General features: G+C 43.6%; 1 protein-coding gene across 1 annotated transcript in view; it reads right to left on the reverse strand.

Annotated features, from left to right (window-relative positions):
* IQCA1 (IQ motif containing with AAA domain 1) overlaps window positions 1-22,639 on the reverse strand; it is a 645,805-nt gene that overhangs the window by 246,197 nt on the left and 376,969 nt on the right. The window contains exons 9-10 of the mRNA XM_029606410.1: window positions 22,435-22,510; window positions 9,402-9,508 (exon numbers count right to left, since the gene is read on the reverse strand). Coding sequence (XP_029462270.1) covers window positions 9,402-9,508; window positions 22,435-22,510 — 183 coding nt within the window. The remainder of the gene's footprint in view (window positions 1-9,401; window positions 9,509-22,434; window positions 22,511-22,639) is intronic.

Here is a 22,639-nt window from a genome sequence, read left to right on the forward strand (position 1 = left end):
TAGTACCCATTGCCCAGGCAGACAGAAACAAAATAAGCAGCAGCACTGCAATTCTTCCCTCTCTCTTCCACCCATACCCAAACCCTCCACCCTCCCCCAAAGGGAGAGAACAAACTGCAACACAGAACTACTGCCTGTCTTACTCTGCTGACTGGGAAAGTGCATGAGACCAGATAAGACTAAAATGGTCAGCAGCTGAAAAGTTGTTTGAGAAAAGTTCAAATCTTGGAACTCTCTGAGAGCTCAAAAACAGCATCTCCCAAGACAATGTCTACAGAAGGAATGCATACTTTGCACAGTACATCTCGGACATTTTCAGTCTTCAATATCAGTGTCAATGGATCCAGAGGGCGGTGATAGTTTGGAATAGAAAAATACTTCACTGCAATATGTAGTCTCTTTTGTCTCCTTGACAACATGTCCTACCCAGAGTCTGATAAGGCAGTATGGTCACACATGACTTACTGTTAAGGGGTTGGCTAGCTGTTATACTAAGTAACCATTCCTAACTGTATTATACCTGTTCTACCACTGATTTCTATCGCCCATAGGCTTTGATGGTCCTTAGAAATGAAAGGGGGATGAAACAAATGGGATGAACCTAATTTTTATAATTCATGGGACCCCCTCCATTCATTTCAGTGGACCCCAAAAGAAACAAATGGGGGTCTCATTCATTTTGGAATGCCATTCATTTCAAACAAATGCAGATCCCTACTATATTCTTTTGAACATAGTTAGTCAAGCTTTAAGTTATCTGGGAACATGTATCCAGATAAATCTAAAGCCTAATCACTGATATTCAAAAGGAAAATTAGTTTCTTACCTGATAATTTTCGTTCCTGTAGTACTAAGGATCAGTCCAGACAGCTGGGTTATGCCTCCCCTCCAGCAGATGGAGTCAGAGAGAAAACTGAAAACACCCCCTAGATATACCGGTGTACCACCTGAGATCCCTCAGTATATGTGATATCAAAGCAGAATTAACGATAAGACCACTGTAGCCACTGCCAAAATTTTTTTTTTTTTTAAACTCATTGACCAGATCAAGCAAGAACTTCCTTGACAAACAAGGAACAACCAGGACAACAGAAAATGTGTAGAACAACACAAAACAATGGCAACTTACCGTCGAAACTTGTCAACCAGCTATAAAGATAATCTGCCATCGAGAAATCTCGAAAACGAGTGGACTCCCAGAAAACATGGGCGGGCATCTGGACTGATCCTTGGTACTGAAGGAACGAAAATTATCAGGTAAGAAACTAATTTTCCTTTCCCTATACGTACCAGGATCAGTCCAGACAGCTGGGATGGACCCAAGCCGCCTTAACTGGGGTGGGACCCTGAGAGTCCCGCTCGAATCACGCTGCTCCCAAAGGACTCTGCAGGCGGACCATGAACGTCCAAGCGATAATGTCTGGCAAAAGTATGCCAGGATTTCCAAGTGGCCGCCCTGCATATCTCTTGGCAAGACACCAACTGGTTTTCTGCCCACAAAGCCGCCTGGGAACGCAACGAATGAGCCTTAAGCCCATCAGGGACAGGCTTACCACAGCCAATATACGCTGATGCTATCGCGCCCTTCAACCAGCGTGCAATAGTAGTTTTTGATGCCTGAAGCCCCTTCTTGGGACCATTCCACAACACAAAGAGATGATCTGATCTGCGAAACTTGTTAGTAATCTCCAAATACCGCAGGAGAACCCGACGGACGTCCAAACGTCTCAATTCTCGACCTTGAGGAGACTGCAGCTCCTCCTCCGAAAAGGAAGGTAATTCCACTGTATGATTAACATGAAACGCCGAAACCACCTTTGGCAAGAAGGATGGAACGGTACGTAAGGAAACTCCCGACGTAGAAATCCGCAAAAATGGTTCCCTGCACGAAAGAGCCTGCAACTCCGAAACACGACGAGCTGACGAAATGGCCACCAGAAAAACCGTCTTTAGAGTTAGGTCCTTCAGCGAGGCTGTCTTAATAGGCTCAAAAGGAGCCGCGCACAGACCACGGAGAACCAGGTTCAAGTTCCAGGTAGGACAGGGAATCCTCACCGGAGGACGCAAGTTCCTAACGCCTCGCAAAAAACGAGCAACATCTGGATGACATGCAAGTGAGAACCCCTCGACCTTACCTCTCAAGCACCCCAGAGCCACCACTTGAACCCTAAGTGAATTGTAAGCCAAACCTTTCTTCAGGCGTGATAAATGACGCGAAGCGTGATAAATGACGCTCCACCCAGGCCATCAACAATGCTGCCTCTGTCGCCACTGCTCGACTTTTTGTGCCGCCTTGTCGGTTTATGTACGCCACTGTGGTCGCGTTGTCTGACAGAATGCGTACTGCTCGACTGCGCACCATCGGGAGGAGGAGACGCAAGGCCAGACGTACCGCTCTGGTCTCCAAGCGATTGATGGACCAGGTGGACTGGAGCGCAGACCATGTCCCTTGAACCGCTCGGGACTGGCAGACTGCCCCCCAGCCATAGAAGCTGGCATCCGTCGTCACCACTATCCAAGATGGAGGCTCCAGGTCCACTCCTTGCAGAAGATGGTCTGGGGTTAGCCACCAAGAGAGACTGGAACGGGCCGGTTCCGGCAAAGGTAACTCCTGCCCGTAATCCTCGGATCTGAGATCCCAGCGAGAGAGGAGAGCTCTTTCTAACGGTCGCATATGCGCAAAAGCCCACGGTACCATCTCCAGAGTAGACACCATATGACCAATGACCTGTAAGTAATCCCACGCCGTAGGTATCTTCTGAAGATCCATCAGGTTCCGCACTTGTGCCATTAGATTGACCATGCGTTGATGAGGCAGAAAAACCCTGCCCGTCAATCTGGCACCCAAAAATCTGGCACCCAAAAATTCCAACTGTTGGGTCGGTTCCAGTCGACTCTTCGCAAAGTTGACTACCCAACCCAACGACTGGAGCTGCTGCACCAACAAGCAAACCACTCGTTTGCACAATGCTTCCGACTTCGCCCGAATGAGCCAGTCGTCGAGATAGGGATGCACCAGGATTCCTTGACGACGGAGAGAAGCCACCACCACTACGAGAACCTTGGTAAACACTCGTGGAGCGGTCGCCAATCCGAACGGAAGGGCACAAAACTGGTAATGGTTTCCCAGCACCATGAACCTCAGGTATTTCTGATGACTTTCTCGGATTCCAATGTGAAGATATGCCTCGGTCAGATCCAAAGAAGCCAAAAACTCTCCCTTGTGGATGGCCGCAATAACAGATCTTAGCGTCTCCATAAGAAAACGAGGCACGCGTAACGCCTTGTTCACTCCCTTGAGATCCAAGATTGGTCTGAATGTGCCCTCCTTCTTTGGAACCAGAAAATAAATGGAAAACCGACCAGTCCTGTGCTGGGCCGGCGGGACCGGCACCACCGTCCCTAGAGTCCGCAAACGGTCGACGGTTTGAGCGACAGCCAGCCGCTTTTCCGGAGGACCGCATGGCGATATCATAAAAAGATCCCGGAGGGGACGTGCAAAATCCAACTTGTAACCGTGGCGGACAACGTCGAGGACCCATTGATCCGAAGTTATGTTGACCCACTCCTCCCAAAACCGGGACAATCGACCCCCGATAAAGTGAACGGAGGAGTGGGCCTGCGCGCCTTCATTGAGCTGGCTTGTTGGAAGTGAAACAATGCGAGGCTCCCGCACGAGGAGGCCTCCTGCCATGAAAGGAAGGAGACCAAGACTGGGTCCTCGCCTGCTGCTTCTGGGAAAAGGAGCCACCCCTTCCCATTCGGAACCGCCGTTGACCCCGAAAACGAGCTCTGGCATTCTCGAAAGACCGAGATTGACGCGGCTTATCCTCTGGCAACTTGTAAACTTTATTATCTCCCAGGTCCTTAATGAGCTGATCCAACTCGTTGCCAAACAATAGCTTACCCTTGAAGGGAAAGGAAACTAGTCGGGCCTTGGAGGAAGTGTCCGCCGACCAACGACGGAGCCACAGTAAACGAGCCGAGGTCCGCAACAAATCATATAAGGCATCCGCTGTATAGCCGACTGCAGCCTCCACACAGTTCGTTTGTTCAGCCTCGTCTGGTGGAAGCTCCTGCGTAGTAAGTAGCTGCTGAACCCAGCGCAGGTTGGCCCTCTGCACGAGACTGCTGCACGCCGCTGCCCGGACACCTAAGGCCGCCACCTCAAAAATGCGCTTCAGCAATACCTCCAGCTTGCGATCCTGAAGATCCTTAAGGGCTATCCCCCCCCTGACGGGGGTGGTTGTATGCTTGACTACGGCCGTAACCGCCGAATCCACCGAGGGGGTCTTTAGGAGATCCAGGGAGTCCGCTGGTAGGGGATACAGCTTTTCCATGGCCCTGCTCACTCGCAGCGAGGCTTCTGGGAGTTCCCACTCCTTGGATACAAAGGAAAAGGAAAGGAAAAGGAAAGGAAAATTTTGAGGGGGGCCTTCTGGCCCGCCATAGCTACATCCCCTGTAGAAGTGTCCGCTTCCTGTTGCGGGGCCGGAAGCTCCAACTCCTTCAGGACATGAAGGATTAAAAATCCTAACTCCTCCTTTCCGAATAACCGGAGCACCTGGGGGTCGTCCCCATCAACAGATCCCTGATCGCTCCCTACTAAGGAATCCGGGTCCCCCTGAGGATATGGCATGGAACCGTGGTCCCCTTAACCGGCAGCCCCCCCCCCCCCCCCCCCCCGTGGGTTGGGGTCACAAGCCCCCGAGTTTCCTTTCGCCGGCGGACGGGGGTCACGAGCCCCCTGGTCCCTCTGATCCCGCGGGCGAGGGTCAATAGCCCCCATGTTCCCCTGATCAACCACGATCCTGGGAAGCTTGAGAGGGGGGGGGGGGCTTCAGCTTCCCATCCTGCCTCTGCTTGCAAGAAAGCTTTGTGCATTAACAGCACAAAATCGGACGAAAAAGGCACTGATCTTTTTAAATCTTTCTTACCTGCACCAGAAGGGGGAGGGGCTGGAGGATCCTCCGAAATGGGCGGCGTTTTCGGGCTTAGGTCGGGCGGAGGAGGGGAGGAACCCTCCTCCGACGCTGAGCACTCCGACTGCCGCGTGGCCAAGATGGCCGCCGCCCTCCTTCCCGAGGGAGGAGGGGCCGAAGATCGAGTGCCCGGTGGCCTGCTCTGCCGCAAAGAAGAAGGAGGAGAGAAGCCGCTGCGGGCAGCGCTCGGCTCCCAAGAGGGTCCCTCGCCCCCGGGAAGACATCGGGAGCAGAGACCCTCTCGGGAGAGTCGCTCCCCCGCCCTCCCGCAGGCCGTGCAGGCCAAAGAACGCAGCATCCCGGGCCGACAACGGAGCAGGGACAGAAAGCACACCAAAATGCAGGGAGAAAGCAACTGTGCCTTCTAGCGCGCGCCGGGTGACTCAGCCACCCCCTCCGGAGTCCACAGAGGCACGGCAGGCCGGGGCTGCAGGAGAGAGCTCACTGCCTGTCAGCAACAGGCCTTAAGTGGCTCTAGAGCAGGAAAGTAAAAACTTGAAATTTCCTTCTTTTTTTTTTTTTTGTATAAAACCCCCTTCAGGGTAATGGACCCTGGTACATAGGGGGGAGAGATTACCGGCCCACCGGTAATCTCTCCCCCAACCTACTGGGACACACTAATCCGGGAAATCAAGGAGGGCAATGCCCTCTGTGCCTGCCCCGCTCTGTGCTTTGCGCTGTGCGCTGCGCCAAACGAAACAAACAAACCTAACCAACAGACAAACCTGACCAACAGGGACCCGAAGGTAAGTAACTACTTGTTCTAGTCAAAAGAGCAATTCCTAGTACGAACAACCTGACCAGGACAGGACCGCAGGTTATGCCTCTCCATCTGCTAGAGTCAGAGAAAATACTGGGGGATCGCAGGTGGTACACCGGTATATCTAGGGGGTGTTTTCAGTTTTCTCTCTGACTCCATCTGCTGGAGGGGAGGCATAACCCAGCTGTCTGGACTGATCCTGGTAAGTACAGGGAACAGTCAGTTAGGTTTAAAAGTTATCCGGGTAAGTTTACCCGGATAACTTTATTCCATGATATTCAGCAGGACATTCATATGCTGAATATATCTGATAAATTATTTTACTAAATTTAGCCAGATAAGTTATCTGTAATATTTTTTTTGAATATTGGCCTCTGAATCTTTAATTTCAGTGTATCTCTGTGTTGTGTTGCTATGTGAGGAAATCAGATAGCTCAAAATTGAAGGCAGAATATCTGCCTAGTCCTTCATTTTTTCAAAATGTAATTCTGAAATATTTTTGATCTGTGGCTCTATGTCAACAAAATAAAAAATAGGAGTAATAATAACAGAATGTTTTGGGAAGGGAGTAAGAAAACCAAGACTAGATACAGTAATTATGATTTGTTAGAGCCTAATTATATAAATAGATTTTTTAATAGGCACAGCAAGGCCAAAATTATTTTTGAATAAAGCTCATAGTTGGAAGACCAGAGGTTCATCAAGTCCAGCCTCTGATTGTCTAATAATTTTTTCTACACAGTAGTCCAATGGAAAGCAAATATAATGTGTGACTGTAAAAATGATTAAAGCTCCTTTCTTACCCCAAATAATCCAATCAACTCTGAATTACTAAATTAGCACTTTTTTCTAGTTTGTTGTTATATCATACCCACGGTGTCTTTCTCTTTCAAAAATGTCTCTGATTTAAGGTTAGAGGCACTAAAAGGTTTTTCTCATTTTGTGTTTAAAGGAAAAAATGTTTAGCACACCTGAAAAAGGATATACAAAAAAAGCTGAATACCAACATTTAGGAACATAAGGTAAAGACTTATTTTCAGCACACCTAGAAAGCATATATTTTCAGCTGAAAATTCATCTAGATTTAGAAACGTAACAATTAGGACCCTAAATTTAGACCTGCTATTCGTCTGCCCAGATTTAAGAACCTAAGAAGGCTGTTTACTGAGTCACAGTATTTATCCTGAGGAAAAAAATACCACTAGGTTTACTATGCTGTGGTATTCAATACTGCAGCTTTGCAAACGGTGTGGTGTTTTCTCCAGTTTTAAAATACTGCGGGGAAAAATACTGTAGGTTACTTGTCCTGCAAATGCCACTTCATGGTTGCCCCTTAGCACAGGGCCACCATCTTTTGAAAGAGCCCAACTGGACCAAAGAATAAAAATCCCTGGGGTTATTCTGAGACTCTCTGCTACCTCTAGAAGTGGACAAAATGCAAGTAATGTAAAAAATATAAAAGGTTTATATGGTGTAGCAGAGGCCATTCCTTCCCTTCCTGTCCCTTTGTCTAAATTGCCCTCTTCTAGCCTTCAAAGCCTACCCCTTTCCAATACGCCAGACTCACTTTTCAGGATTCTGGAGCTCCCAACCCCTCTGGTCACATCTTCTTATCCCGTTTCCAAAGCTGCAGTATTGAATCCCACAGCTTAGTAAACCCAGTGGTATTTTCCTGCTCGGGATAAATACTGGGCTCAGTAAACAAGCTCCTTAGGTTCCTAAATCTGGTGGGCTATTGGAGCCCAGACTGTTCCTTAGGCTGTCTGAGTTCCTGCGCTGTCTGAGTAAAAATGGCATCAGCTCACCTTACCGCTTGTCAATTATGCTCCTATCGCATTATATGAAGTAGAGGGGCCTCCATCACAAAATCTTTTATTTTTTTACTTTTCTAGCATTGTGGCTTCCTCTAGAAACAGCGGGCATTAGGTGGTACAGTGAAGGTCTCACAAGATTTACAGGATTTTTTACACTTTTGAAGGGGGAGCGTTGGGCTCCTTGGGTCCTTTAACACACCACTCTAAGACCATTGGGATGCTTTCCCCAGGAGCATTAGCATCCCAATGCTCCTGGGGAAAGCTAGCTACAACTCCAGAGTTGTAATTAACTTTCATCAAAATAATGCAGCTTAAGATTTTTCAGCCAAGCTGTGTTATTTTATTAAAATGAAATTGCCAGGTAGTAAGTTGGTTTGCATGCATTTGCATGCAGAACTGCTCATTACCATTTTGGCATTATTGGGAGCAAACAAATGCATGGTATTCAAATTACCATGGTTTATTGCTACTACAAGGTGTTTACTGCATGGTAAATATCTAACATGGGCCTGGATTTATCAAAATGCACTATATATCGCATTCGATAGGAAAAGGGGCATGTTTTATGGTAATAGGCAGTTTATCGCAATAACTTTTTCACACTTTGCAATAAGTGCCAGAAATGTTGTATTTTCTACATACAACCACTGGGGGGACCATGTTTAGTAGTTGTAAGTTCCTGGAGAGCCAGCCTAGTTATGAGAGAGAGAGAGAGAGAGAGAGAGAGAGAGAGAGAGAGAGAGAGAGAGAGAGAGAGAGAGAGAGAGAGAGAGAGAGAGAGAGAGAGCACACCTAGACATAATGCCTTCACACTGGATAAGTATTTATATCTCTAAGGGAGGCCCACCTAGTAACTGGGGGTGAGGTTTAGGTATTAGTGTAGGGGTCAGGGGCTACTTTAACATTCAAAGTGAGACGTATGAACAAAACAGTGCTCTCTTGTGAAGATTTGATGCCCTTCGGAATGAGAAAACTCACCCAAAGATGAGATTTGTGCAGTGTTCTCTCAGTCTAGCTTGATGGACTCTCTACCTGGGTAATATCAAGCTAGGTTGAGAGAACATTGCACAAATAGCTAGGCTGGCTCTCCAGGAGTTTAAAACAGTATTTGCAAAAACATCACAATAAAGCCCTATCGCACAGCTTTACGCAAATGAAAAAAGGTGTAGTTAAAGCCATGCAATACAGCTTCACAAAACTGTGAGCTTGGCCAAAAATCCTCCCCTTTTTCTCATTTGCATCTCACCATGCGTTATGGTGCTTTCGCACATGTTAAGGCATTTTCACATGCGTTAAAAGTGTTTTTTGTATGTGAAAACGCCATATAGCACTTTGATAAATGACTCCCATGGCTTGGTAAATGATCCCCTAAATGAAGTACCTAGTGCTGAAAATCAGGGCTAAGAAACTCTTTTTTTTTTCTCCAACCCTGTAACCACTCACATTTTAGGGGCCCAAATTTGGGCATTCAGCACTAATACATATTCAAAATTAGGCACCTAAACCCTTTGAAAATTTACTTCATATTTAATATAAAGAATAATAACCACATCATGTCTAAACTCGCTTTAAGTGCTCAGTTTTTCTTTCATATTTTTAGTCAGACAAGGTGAGGCTCAGTAAACAGACCAAGTGACTCCAAATTTACTATGTTACTGTAGGCCACATCTGGAATATAGGATTCAGTTCTAAGCACCCATTCTCAAAAATGATATCCAAGATTAGAAAAGCTACAAAAATAGACCTCTACATTAGAAAAGCTACAAAATAGACCTCTACATAGAGCTCTCAAGGAAAAATTATTATTACCAATGATCTGCTCCACAGTTAATATTTGACACAAACCTGTTCTCTGATCTCCTCTTCCACTTCTTTTCGTTTTTCCTCTTTGACCAGCTCTGGGTCATGCCGCTGGGGGAAATTCCAGGACTCATCTCTGTACTGCCAGATGTCTGTTATCCAGAAGCAAAGGGATGAGGAGTACAGAAAGTTACAAGTGATGATTACAATATGGTGCTTACCTTTAAAAAGTAGAAAAGGAGGCCCATAGGAATTATAAACTGAACAACTTTATTTTAATACCTCATACAAATCTAGAGCAATCAATTTGTAATCAACAAGAGGATAACAAGATTCAAAGAAGCAACCAACACATCTGCGCAAAACTAATTTTTCCAAATCAACCTAATTTTCTTCCATGATGGCGCAACAAACCATATAGATATGGTAGATATCAATAGATGAGATACATCTTGAACTAAGTAAGGTTTTACCTCTGTTGTATATGACATGCTTGTATGTAAATCAGGAAGATATAATATGGATTCTGTTACTTTAAGATAGGTTTATAAATGGTTGGAAAAACATTATTGAAAGTAATTAGCAGTGATTCAATCCAGCCTAAATATGCATATTAAGTTGGATTCTTGGATCTTGTGCTATTCAATATTTTCAGTAATGACATGGATGATGACATCCATACAAATAATATACTTAAACATCTATACATGATAACAACTTGATAGAAGTTGCAAGTACATTGGAGGGCAGGATTAGCATTCAAAATTATCCTTATAAAATGGATAGGTGGAATTAAGGGTCAACCAACAAAATACAGGCGATAGCTTTTTATTGGACTAGCATAATATATCTGTGACAAGCTTTCAAAAGTTATCCTCACTTCATAAGGACAATAATGGAGTAAAGAAATCAAGCACTTGCCAAGTACTTGTGACTTGAATTGGCCACTGTTGGAAACAGGATGCTGGGCTTGATGGACCATTGGTCTGACCCAGTATGGCATGTCTTATGTTCTTAATAAATAAATAATACAATGAAAATCAACAAGGACAAATGTAAGGTACTGTGCTTAGGGGGCTATTTAGTAAAGCACATTAATGTTTAGTGCATACTCTAAAGAGCAAACTATGTACTAATTATTTAATGAAATAAAAAAAATCCATGATCATTAGCATTAACAAGGCCATGCTCATTTTTAGCATGATCATATTTTCAAATATGGGAATGGACTAGGCTATAGAAGGCTAATGAACTGTTCAGGTATTAACTCTTATACACTAAACTACATTAAGTAGCAAGTTAATTAGCATAGGAGAATTAAGTAGATAATGCTGCAGCAAGTTTGTTTGAAAAGCCAAGATCACAATTTTTGCTAACCTGTTGCCTTTGTTGCTGCTCTGAATGTAGCAGCAGAAGCAAAAAGAGCAAGACGTGCTAAAGAGAGGAAAAAAAGAGAGAAAGGGTGAGGTGGAAGGAGTAAGAGAAAATGTAGAAGAGAATCTCCCTGCTCCTGGCATTGTTCATCAATGGAGACTGATGCTGATGCTTCCTAGCCTTTGCCTATTGCTCAGCATCGGTACTCCTACATGCTGGTGCCAATGGAATGGAATCCTTCTCTTTCATTGAACAGGGCAAAGGAGATGATTGTCTGTCTCCCTGGTCTCCATGTATGCCTAATTAAGTTGACTTAGAAAATAGCCACTGCTATTACTAGCAACAGAAACATGGGATAGACTTAGTTTCTGGGTTCTTGCCATATTCTTATGGCTTGGACTGGCCACTGTTGGAGACAGGATGCTGGGCTTGATAGACCCTTGGTCTGACCCAGTATGGCATGTTCTTAAAGATTGATGCTTCCTCAATGTTGATTCATCACTAGCATCTAGTCCAGCTCCTGGGCTCTTCAAGGCCAATACTGATGTTTCCGATTTTAATGTCGATGAACCGTCTTCTGGAGGCTATCATCTTGATGTGGAGCACTCTGAGGCATCTTGGTTGTCCCACAGGCAGAGCCTACATTTATCACAGGGATCCATGACAGACATGATCTGACTGCATTGGGGGAACTTCTTAATGCCACAGGCCCTCTTCTCTTTTTGAGTTATCAGTCAAAAAATAAGTGAGACAAAATCAAATGAGTTTATTTTAAACCAAAATCTCACCGATGCTGCCCATCCACACAGTGGCCATGCAAAAAATTAAGAAAACTTAGAAACAACTGAAAAACCTACCTAGAAGTCTTAGGAGGACCAAAAAAACAGGTGAACAAAGAGGACCCCATGGAGAAAATAATTATAAATTTTACAAAATCTTCTTATAGAAAAATATCACAATCATTGGGTTTCATGAAAAAACAAGAACTGAAGGTGGCCTCACACAACGCCATATATATATGCATATGTGGGTATGTACCTATCTATGTGTGGTTATATGTATGTGCCTACATGGACTTGGGTCAGCTTGTGCCTGTTGTGGGAGCATGAGAGACAGGGATTTGCTAACAGAGTATATTAGTGAAAAGTACCCAACGCTGCTTGGATTATCTGGTATAAAACTGATGTAAATTTTCAAAAGCAAGCAAGAGTGGAAAAGATAAATAAATATTCTTTTAGGGGTAGATCTTATAAATCTACGCGCGCCCGTACTTTTGTTCGCGCACCAGGCGCAAACAAAAGTACGCTGGATTTTATAAGATACACGCGTAGCCACGCGTATCTTATAAAATCCGGGGTCGGCACGCGCAAGGGGGTGTACATTTGTGCAATTTGCGTGCACCAAGCCCTGCGCGCGCTGCCCGTTCCTTCCATCCCCCCGCACCTTCCCCTCCCTTCCCCTACCTAACCCACCCCCCGGCCCTATCTAGACCCCCCCTACCTTTATTCGAAAAGTTACTACTGCCTCTGGGCAGTAGTAACTTATGTGCGCCGGCTGTCTGCTGGCGCGGCAGGCCCTAACACAGGCCGCTGTGTCGGGGCACTCGGCCACGCCCCCGGACCGCCCACATACCCCCGAATACGTCCCCGAGCTGACACCACGCGCCCTGGCCACGCCCCCGACCGCCCCTTTTTACAAGCCCCGGGACTTACGCACGTCCCGGGGCTTGCGCGCGCCACCAAGCCTATGCAAAATAGGCTCGGCGCGCGTAGGGCCGTTTTAAAAGCATTACGTGCGTACCTTATGCGCGTAATCCTTTTAAAATCCAGCCCAAAATGTATTAAATTAAGAGAACAGCCTGTGTGTCTGTGTGTGTGTGTATGCGCACGCACATGTGACAGAGAGTCTCTGTGTCTGTGGAGGTGTGTGTGGGTGCCTGAGAGGCAGGGCTTTACAGACAGAGCATATTGCCTTTGCACAGGGCACCTACAATTGTTCAGGGCACCACCTTGTGGCCACAGACAAACATAATAGGGTTGGCTCTGCCACATTAATCTCTGCCTATTGAAATGGTCAGTAAGCCATTTTCAAAACCATCTTCAAAATAGCTTCTACCATATTTCCCAGTACTGACATAAAACTCACTGGTCTGTAGTTTCCCGGATCACCCCTGGAACCCTTTTTAAAAATCTGCATTATGTCGGCCACCCTCCAATCCACAGCTGAAATGAATGAGAAGTTAGAGATTTCTAGTAATAAGTTTACAATTTCATTTTTATGTTCTTTCACACTCTGAGGTGTATGCTGCCTAGTAGCAGTAATTTATTACTCCTTAGTTTGTCAATTTGCTCTGGTCCACCGTGATTTGCTTCAGCCCCTCAGAATCAACATTCTTAAAGAATGTTTCTCGTGAAGGTATCTCCCCGATACCCTCCTCGGTAAAGACCAAAGCAAAGAATTCATTTAGTTTACAATTTAATCTTTATTGTGCTTTTACAATTAAACAAAGCCCAATTTTACTACAACAACAACCAGAAAAAATACACAAAGAAACTATGGGGCAGATTTTAAAATCTGCGCGCGCGGTATATTTGTGCGCGCTACTCGGCGTGCACAAATGTACACCTGATTTTATAACATGCGCGCGCTGCTGCGCACACATGTTATAAAATCCGGGGTCGGCGCACGCAAGGGGGTGCACACTTGTGCACCTTGTGCGCGCTGAGCCCAAGGGGAGCCCCGATGGCTTTCCCCGTTCCCTCCACTCCCCCCCATCTTCCCCTCCCTTCCTCTATCTAACCCACCCCCTAGCCCTACCTAAATCCCCCCAACCTTGTTTTACTTATTTACGCCTGCCTCTGGCAGGCGTATCTTGTGCGCGCCAGCCGGCTGCCGGCGTATCAACCCCCCAGCACAGCCGCTGTGCCGGAGGCCTCGGTCCCACCCCCGGACCGGCACCATGCCCACGATCCCGCCCCCTTCCCACCCCTTTTTCAAAGCCCCGGGACATACGCGCGTCCTGGGGCTTGCGCGCGCTGCCGAGCCTATGCAAAATAGGCTCGGCATGCGCAGGAGCAGGTTTTCGGGGTTACACGTGTAACCCTTTGAAAATCTACCCCTATAGCTTTAACAGTAGAATACCATTAATTAGACCACTACGGGGGGAGAAAAAACAAAGTAAACACCATAGGGGGGAAAAAACAAGGTTAATTATTCCTAGTGCTAAGATTCAGAGACATCTATGATACTCCTACATCCTGCGGGTCCTACTCTGAATAAAACCCTCCAGCTGTGTAAGATTAAGAAAGATATATTTGATCTCTTCTAGTTTAACAGAGTATTTACAGAGAAATTGTAAAAGGAAAATAGCTTCCAGAGCAATAACTTTCTGCTTTATTGTAAAAATAATTTCCTTCTTTGTTGGGTTTCTTGGGAAGCATCAGGAAGAATTGCCACTCTTTGACCAAGAATCTGTTCCAAAAATCCTGACAAACCTAAGTCAGGGACTTCATTGGACTCCCCTGGAGACAAATGGCCTTCTTTTCCCATGGGCATATTTTGGGGTAGATTTTCAGACATACGCGTGGGCGTAGATTTGTTCGCACAACAGGGCGCGAACAAATCTACGCCTGATTTTATAACATGTGCACGCAGCTGCACGCATGTTATAAAATCCAGGGTCAGCACACGCAAGGGGGTGCACAATTGTGCAACTTGCACGTGCTGAGCTGCGTAGCCTTCTTCCGTTCCCTCTGAGGACTTTCCTTCTGCCTCTCCCCACCTTCCCTTCCCTAACCCACCCCCCAGCCCTATCTAAACCCCCCCCCCGACCTTTATAGTCGAAGTTACGCTTGCCTCCGGGCAGTTGTAACTTGCGAGTGCCGGCTGGCTGCCGGCGCGCCATCCCTCAGCAGGGCTGCAACACAAGAGGCCTCAGCCCCGCCCCCGGAATGCCCCCTGGACCAGTGCCCCAACCATGGCCCTGTCCCCGTAATGCCCCTTTTTTGAAGCCCCGGGACATACACTCGTCCTGGGGCTTGCGCGCGCTGCCAAGCCTATGCAAGATAGGTTCGGCGCGCGCAGGGGCAGGTTTTCGGGGGTTACGCGCGTAACCCTTTGAAAATCTACCCCAATATGTCCTAGTTACAGGGGAACTGACTTCTTTAGAGACTTTCAGCAAATCTATATAAAACTTTTCAACATCTCAAGAGGTGATATTAGAGAGCTTTTGGAAAACTGAGAAAACATAAATGAAGTCTCCTAGAGACATTATCTAAGTTTTCTAATTTATGATGTATCATCACAGCAAGGTTTAAATTATACAAAGATTTAACCAAATTTTCAACTTGACCCAGCTTCCCTTCCTGAACTTTAAGTTGCTGAGAGTGTCTGTTAGTTGTAATAATCAGAGCATCTACTGAGACCAACATTTTATCTATCTTACAGGTCAAAGCATTTTCTAGTCCTACAGAGTCTGTACAGTGATAACAGCTGGTTACATTAATATACACATTCTATTGGCTTAGAAATAATCACTGATAATCTTCCTGAAGTTTCAATTGTTAAACCCTCTCCATCATGAACTGGAAATTGCAAGATAACCATTTCTAATGCCACCCCAGCCCCAGAGTTAGCACCATCACCCGCCAAAGAAAGGATCCTAGCATCAGGGCTTAAAAAGACCGAGGTCTCATCAATAGCAGTGGTAAAATTATCTAATTCAAGGGCCCCAACCACAGTACCTTCTCACCGGATGAAATTTAAATCCTTGAGGGTGGTTTGCATCGAAGTGGAAGAGATGAGAGATTTGGAATGAGGAACATATTTATTTATTTAATTATTTTATATACCGACCTTCATGACAGGAGTCATATCAAATCGGTTTACATGTAACAAAGGGGTAAACATTCTTATCAACCATTTAACAGTAAAATAATCAGAGGAGGTAATAAAGTTACATATAACAAGGAGATCGAACTTGGGAAAAGAAGAAAGAGAAGGACAGAGGGATAACCATTGTGATAAAAGGGTATCGCTAAGTAAGTTGTCCAGTAGGCTTGAGATGTGGAGTTCAGAAATTGAATAGATTAAGGGAAAGCTTGGCTAAATAGCCAGGTTTTAAGTCTTTTTCGAAATGTTTGTAGGCAGGGTTCCTGTCTGAGGTCTGGAGGTAAATTGTTCCAAATAGTGGGTCCCGCTATAGAGAATGCTCTTTCTTTGGTTGCGGTGTGGCGTGAAGTTTTGTTAGGAGGTACATGGAGGGATCCTTTATATGATTCTCTGATGGGCCTGGATGAGGAATGAAGTTTGAGGGGGAATTGGAGGTCCAACGGTTGTTGCTTGTGGATCGTTTTGTGGATTATGGTAAGGGATTTATGTAAGATTCGATAATTTATTGGCAGCCAATGTAGGTTCTTTAAGATGGGGGAGATGTGATCTCTGCGGTTTGTATTGGACAAGACTCTAGCTGCTGCATTCTGGAGCATCTGCAATGGTTTTGTGGATGAGAGTGGAAGCCCCAGAAGAAGAGTGTTGCAGTAGTCAATCTTAGCAAAGAGCGTGGCTTGGAGGACAGTCCTGAAGTCATGGAAAAAAAGTAGGGGTTTAAGCCTTTTTAGGACTTGCAGTTTGTAGAAGCCTTCCTTTGTTGTGTTGTTAATGTATTTCTTTAAATTTCTTTATTTATATTTATAATTTAAATTAATGTATTTCTTTAAATTTCTCATATGTGGATCCTTTCCTCTTCTTACCCATTCTTGTAAAGAAACATACCATGAATGGAAGTGAGAGGAGTTTCAAAGCCTAGAGGAATTATCTATGGTGCATGTGTTCAGGTTTAGGCTTTGATGTGCCACTGGGGCCCTGATTTTATGCCAGCTCATTGAGATGATGTCAGGGGAGGGACTACTGCAGATCCAGCAGCCCGAACAGAAGGTAACATGGGGCTTCACAGAGGGACTTCTTCATACTCTCCCCACTTGTGTGCCACTGGAGACCTGAATTTATAATTTTCTTGACTTAAGCTTTTATTATATTCCCTGCTTGAACTTGATCCAGCTGCTGTGTGGAATTTTGATTTTCACGTGAAATGGGCTTTCCGAATGAAACTGTTAGCACACTCAGAACATGCAAATTGATTCTCTAATGAGTATGGGTTGCTTTATTTAGAAAGCATTTCCCATATTCTGTAGCTGAACTCTGGCTGTTCCATTCCAAGATTTTCTGGTTTTCCATGAGTTTTCTCTGCTTGATACTTTTACCACATTCAGAGCATGCAAATTGTTTCTTTCCTGTATGTTTTCAATTCTACCTGTATTTATTCCATCAGACTGAGGGCTTTTAAAAATTATTTATAATCATCAACAAAAAATTGACATAGAAAAAATAAAGCAATATAAAAATATAATAACTAGAGAAAGGAACAAGAAAAGAAAAAAAAACAAATTGTCTCCATTTTAAGTAAAAAAATTTAGGAGGGAAGGGTTTCACCATCTCAACTCACCAAGAAACATATTAAGAGGAAATATTTAGAAGTCAGTATTATCCAGAGCCAATAACTATATAATGAAAACAAACCTTAAGTTACAGAAGATGTTACGGGTGATGAAGTGGTCTGAACAGCCTTGCCACTCAAGAAAAAGAAAGCTGAGATCATTCACAGAAAACATATGAGACACCTCTATACTTAATGCATTTGCATAGAAATTTAAGAAAAAATAAAGCATCAAGCTGCAACACTAGGGAAAGCATCAAGAGAAACTGTTTACATTTTTTTAGTTTGCCTAGAAATATCAGAAAAATCTCACCACGATGCTTAAAATACATCTTCAGTAACCAATCGCTGTCCAGTTGCAGTGCTACAAAGACTATCAAAGTAGCGCTGTGGCCATGAATGTATATCAGAAGTCTCTAATAAAGCCAAGATATCAAGAGATTGATCCATGTTCGCAGATATTTGACGATGACTATCCAAAAAATTCTCCTGCCTTTTAGGTGGAGGAAGATAGTAAATCCTTGGTACAGGAGGTAATGAATGTTCTGGTATCTTGATAATCTCAATCAAGTATCTCCTAAACATATGTCTGGGTGTTACAGTTAATAGTTTAGGAAAATTGGTAAATCTCAGATTTCTCCTCCTGAACCATATTTTGTAACTGCAATACAGGAGAATCAATCTGTAAAAGAATGTTCTCCAAGGCGTAGATCCGATTTTCAAACATTGAATTCTTACCAGCAAGGACAGAGATTTGCAATGTAATAAAGTTTCCCAAATCTTCAATCATGAACCAAATCTTTTCCCAAAGCTTTTCCCTAACTCAGAAGAACCACCTCTACACCTAACGATTGAACTCTCTTATTTAATCAAGCTCTTCGTGCTCTGATCAAGGCATAACTTGCTGGCAGGCTAAGCATCCGTCTATCCCTCATGTTAGTAAATCTGCTATCCTCCTCTGACCTACTGTCTCCACCTTCCCTCATCACCCTGTTAACTTACCTTTTGTCCATTCCTACCCAGCCCACTTGTTTTTGCCCTTTTTCGTCTTCATATTCTTCAGATTCTAGCAAAGTTTGATTAGATCCCCTGTTATTTATCTCCAGAAAATGTGATAGTGTGTGTTTCTCAGGGCCTCATTTTCCAAGGAGTTACCACATGTGATAATTCCGCAAACTGTGCTAACAGCAGTTAACGCGATTTGCGCATGCAAATTTTTAATTTCGTATTCAGGGGGCGGAGAAAATGTAAAGTAGGGAAGATTTATCGTGTGCCGCACTGTTAGCGTGGCCAATAACTACACCTCTTTCATTTGCGTTATGTTGTGCGCTACAGGCTGAGAGAAAGAGAGAGAGAGAGAGAGAGAGAGAGAGAGAGAGAGAGCGAGCCTTGCCCTAGTGCCTCCTCCCTAGACAGGTATTTGTATCCCTATGGGAGGCCCACCTAGTAACTCGAGGTGAGGTTTAAGTATTAGTGTAGGGGGTTAGGGGCCACTTTGACATTCAATGTGAGACGTACGAACAGAACAGTGGTCTCTTGTGAAGATTTGATGATCTACGGAGTGAGGAAACTCACTCCAAGATGAGATTTGTGCAATGTTCTCTCCACCTAGCTTGTTACCCAGGTAAAGAGTCCATCCTCGCCCTGTCCTTTCCATCTTGTCCACTCTCCCTGTGTATCTCTGTCCACCTTGGTCTGAATTTCAAATCTTGCCTCTTGCTTGGACCTGATCATGATTGCCTGCTCCCTGGACCTGACCCCTTGCCTAGACCAGACCACTCTTGTTAGCTGCCTGCCCCAAACTTGGCCTATTCCTGACCTATTAGTCTGCTACTTTTCCTGACCTGGTATGCCTCTGGACTGTACTATCTTCTCTGCCCTAGGGATCTACCTAAGTCCTGCTGGCTGCAAGAACCCAAAGGCTCAACCTGTGGGGGAGGAGGCTGGTAAAGGTGAAGTTCCAGACTGTCCTGCTACAGGGTGCATTTGCCAGTGGCTAGTGTGGGCCTTATGGGTACATCCTCGAGGCTGCATCAGCTATGCTGCAGCACAAAGAGTTTAGACACTTGCTACCCTTCACAGTATGTTTTTTTGTTTGTATTAACAACCTGCTTATCAGTTGATGGGGTGTTTTGGAATCTTTCTGCTCTGTCTACTTTTTACATAAAGGGACCTGGTCCACTTTAGCATTTATTGCAACTGCTCTCCTAAGCTGCTCTAATTTCTCTGTTCTGTTAGTATCCTTCAAAGTTACATCATTCCGAACCATGCGCATCTCTGGAGGTTCTTCCTCCACTACTATTGCATCATCTGTTGGTGTGTCTCAAGAATCTGTTCTGGGCCCTATTCTCTTTGCTCTCTACATTTCAGTGGTGTACTGAACTCCTCTCACATCTTTCAATACCACTTTTAGGCTACTCCCAGATCTACCTCTCTATACTAGAAACTTCACCAATAATCCAGTCCCAAATCTCAGCCTGCTTGTCTGATTCCTAGATCTCTTGCCACCACTTTAAAATTAACATGGACAAGCCAGAACATCTTATCTTTCCCCCAAACCCATTTCCCCTCTTCCTTCCTATTGAATTTCTGAGGATGGCGCTCTCATCCTCTTGGTTCCCTTGGTCCTTAGCCTTGGGGGTCATCTTGGATGCCTTGAGTTCCTTCTATAGACACATCCAAAACACTGCTAAAGCACATTGTTTCTTCCTGTATAACATGGCCAAAAACCATCCCCTCCTTTATGAACATACCACCAAAATACAAAACCATTCTCTTATCACTTTCTGCTTAGACTACTGAAACGTGTTCTTCACGGGCCTCTTGCTGAACCATCTTTTTGGACTACAATATATTCAGGGCAAACTAGAGTTTGTCCTGAATATATTGTAGTAATATATGTTGGCCCATTGGGTTCTCAAGTAGGGCATGAGAACCCAATGGGCCAACCTGGGAAGACTGAGCAAATTCAGCAAGGTGGTACAAGTCTTAATCTTATGTTTTCCCAAGTGGAAAATGGTAAATGAGACAACATTTAAGATAGAAAATAAAGTCAGTCACTGGCATGTAACAGAATGCAGCTTTGTATCTTGGATTCTCTAATAGAGTGAATGCCTTCTTTTATGAAAATTGCTATCCAGATTTTTTCCCTGTTCACTTCCCAGAGGTCAAATTAATAAATTACAACAATCACCTCATTGAAGAAATAGAAAGGTTGACCCAACATGAAAACTTCAATTTAATGTTAAATCTGATAAAGAGCCAATTATGGATAGTGTAAAGAAAATAAATTATAAAGGTCTAAGGGTCAGAGGTTTCATATATTTCAAGATACAGCAAAGAGGAAATCCAGGAAGTAAAAAGAGATATTCCTTGCTAAAAGAGGATTTTCTCTATCCAAAAAGCTGATGTTACTATTTTGTGAATTAAGTGTAATTTTTAATAAAAGAAAATATATATGGTTATGATGATATGAAGTCTTTACTGGAGAAAGAACTATATGAAGTTGCTGGACAAAGGTAAACACACTAAACATTTTACAGAAGGCCCCTCCGGGACATAATTATTTAAATTATTAACCCCTAGACAGAGCTAAGTAAATCAGGTTTCCCTGTAAAACATATGTTATCCATTATTTATATGAACTGGGTGGCAGCTTGAAATATGTGATTGACTGTATACCCACTGCATAAATGTTTTTTTTTTAACCACTTCAGGAATTTTGAACTAGAGTCACTTGTCTCTGTTGAACTGTGAGATAACTGTAGCATTGTCCCAAGAAATTGTTTGGACTATAAAATGAGTATATTACTTTTTAGAATGGAGGAATAGTTTATTCTTGAAAACAATAATACAAAGAAATAAAACAATAAGTGCATGTCTTAGAATTAACTTTGTCACTTAAAACTCAATACATTTCGGTGGCAGAATCTTTAAACAGGGTTGCAACACTGTTGACCTGCTTCAACTGGACATTTGCTCAATTGTTCTGCACAATTATGCTACAATGACATTGTTTCTGGCTGCTTGTTTTTACAGAAAAAATGGAAAGTAATGAGGAACTGTTTTGCTGGTTTTCATTTTTTTCACACTATGGTATTCTCAGCTCCGTAATATCTCATATGCACTTAATGAAGTATAAATGTCATCATACATAACCAACATCACAAAGCAAAAGATACTAAACACATTAACACCAAAAAGGAATCCATAGGGTTGCAGCAGAATTACCACATTTTCACAGCCTATATCATGCCAGTCCATACAATTTTCTTCCCAACCTCTGGCATCTTCCAGGCCTAATCTCATGGATTATTTTAAGATCCCATGAATCTTTATATTTTCAGGGTCTCTCGGGCAATTTTTCATTCTGATGGATTAGTAATTTTTCTCAAGGTCTCAAGCAGTTTATTAACTTCCAAGATTAATGACTCACATCAAAGTTTTAGTTTTCTTATCTTTGATTTTCAGTTTAATACCAAAACAATGCACGAGCCCACTTATCACACAGTAAGAAGAAACCCATTAGCATGTATTACAACACCATAAAATGAGATTTCAAGAATGAATAGGCTGTGAATGGAAATGTAAAATTAACATTCAGACTGTGCTAACATACTAAACCATTGTCATAAAATAGTGAAAGCTCCCTCTATGAATAATGATGGGAATGAGGAAGAAAATCCATACTTGAATGCATGTCTCCTTATTGCACCAATTTCTTTAAAACAAGAAAGTATTTAATGCCAAAAGATGAGTAACTTGGAAAAAGGCGCTCATATTACTCAGATTTATTCCCAAGTTAATTACTTGTTTCTCTGTTTTTTACAAAACATTCTATCAAATTACTACATGCTTACTGATTGTGAGATAAAGCAAAGTATAGTCCAGATCCCAATGAGGGGCTGTGTAATAGTTAAAAGAACAAAATACATTCTTGTTAGTGACTATTAACATCAGCAAAGCAAAAAGATTTCAGGATAATACATCTTCGGGCTCTAAAGTAGTCAAATAAAATATGCCTTGCTTTTTTCTGCTCCCTAATGTAACAATAAAACGACTGCAGTTGTTCTTTGTTTTGGCTACAATCTAACCTTGTGAAATCTGTCCCAGCCTGGGCACATAGTTTTATTATTGTGATGAAAGAACAGCATACATCTTTCCATTCAATTGGGAGAAAAATACCCAGGCCCTCATTAATCCCCGACTGACCTTTGTAGGTTTGGTTTCCTCCTTTAATGTCTGCCAGGAAATGACTAGGTGCCATTCTCCAACCCTCTTCTTCTTCCTGCACCCAGAAAAATGTATTTTTCATTATTCAGAAGTTCAGAACAGAGGGCATTCTATTTCTATTTTTGTCTTCATCTTTTTCTCATCTTTAACTAATCCCAATCCATCCTATTTGCATGTTTGTAAA

Source organism: Rhinatrema bivittatum, chromosome 6 (genome assembly GCF_901001135.1).
Source record: "Rhinatrema bivittatum chromosome 6, aRhiBiv1.1, whole genome shotgun sequence".
In the NCBI taxonomy this organism is placed as follows: domain Eukaryota; kingdom Metazoa; phylum Chordata; class Amphibia; order Gymnophiona; family Rhinatrematidae; genus Rhinatrema; species Rhinatrema bivittatum.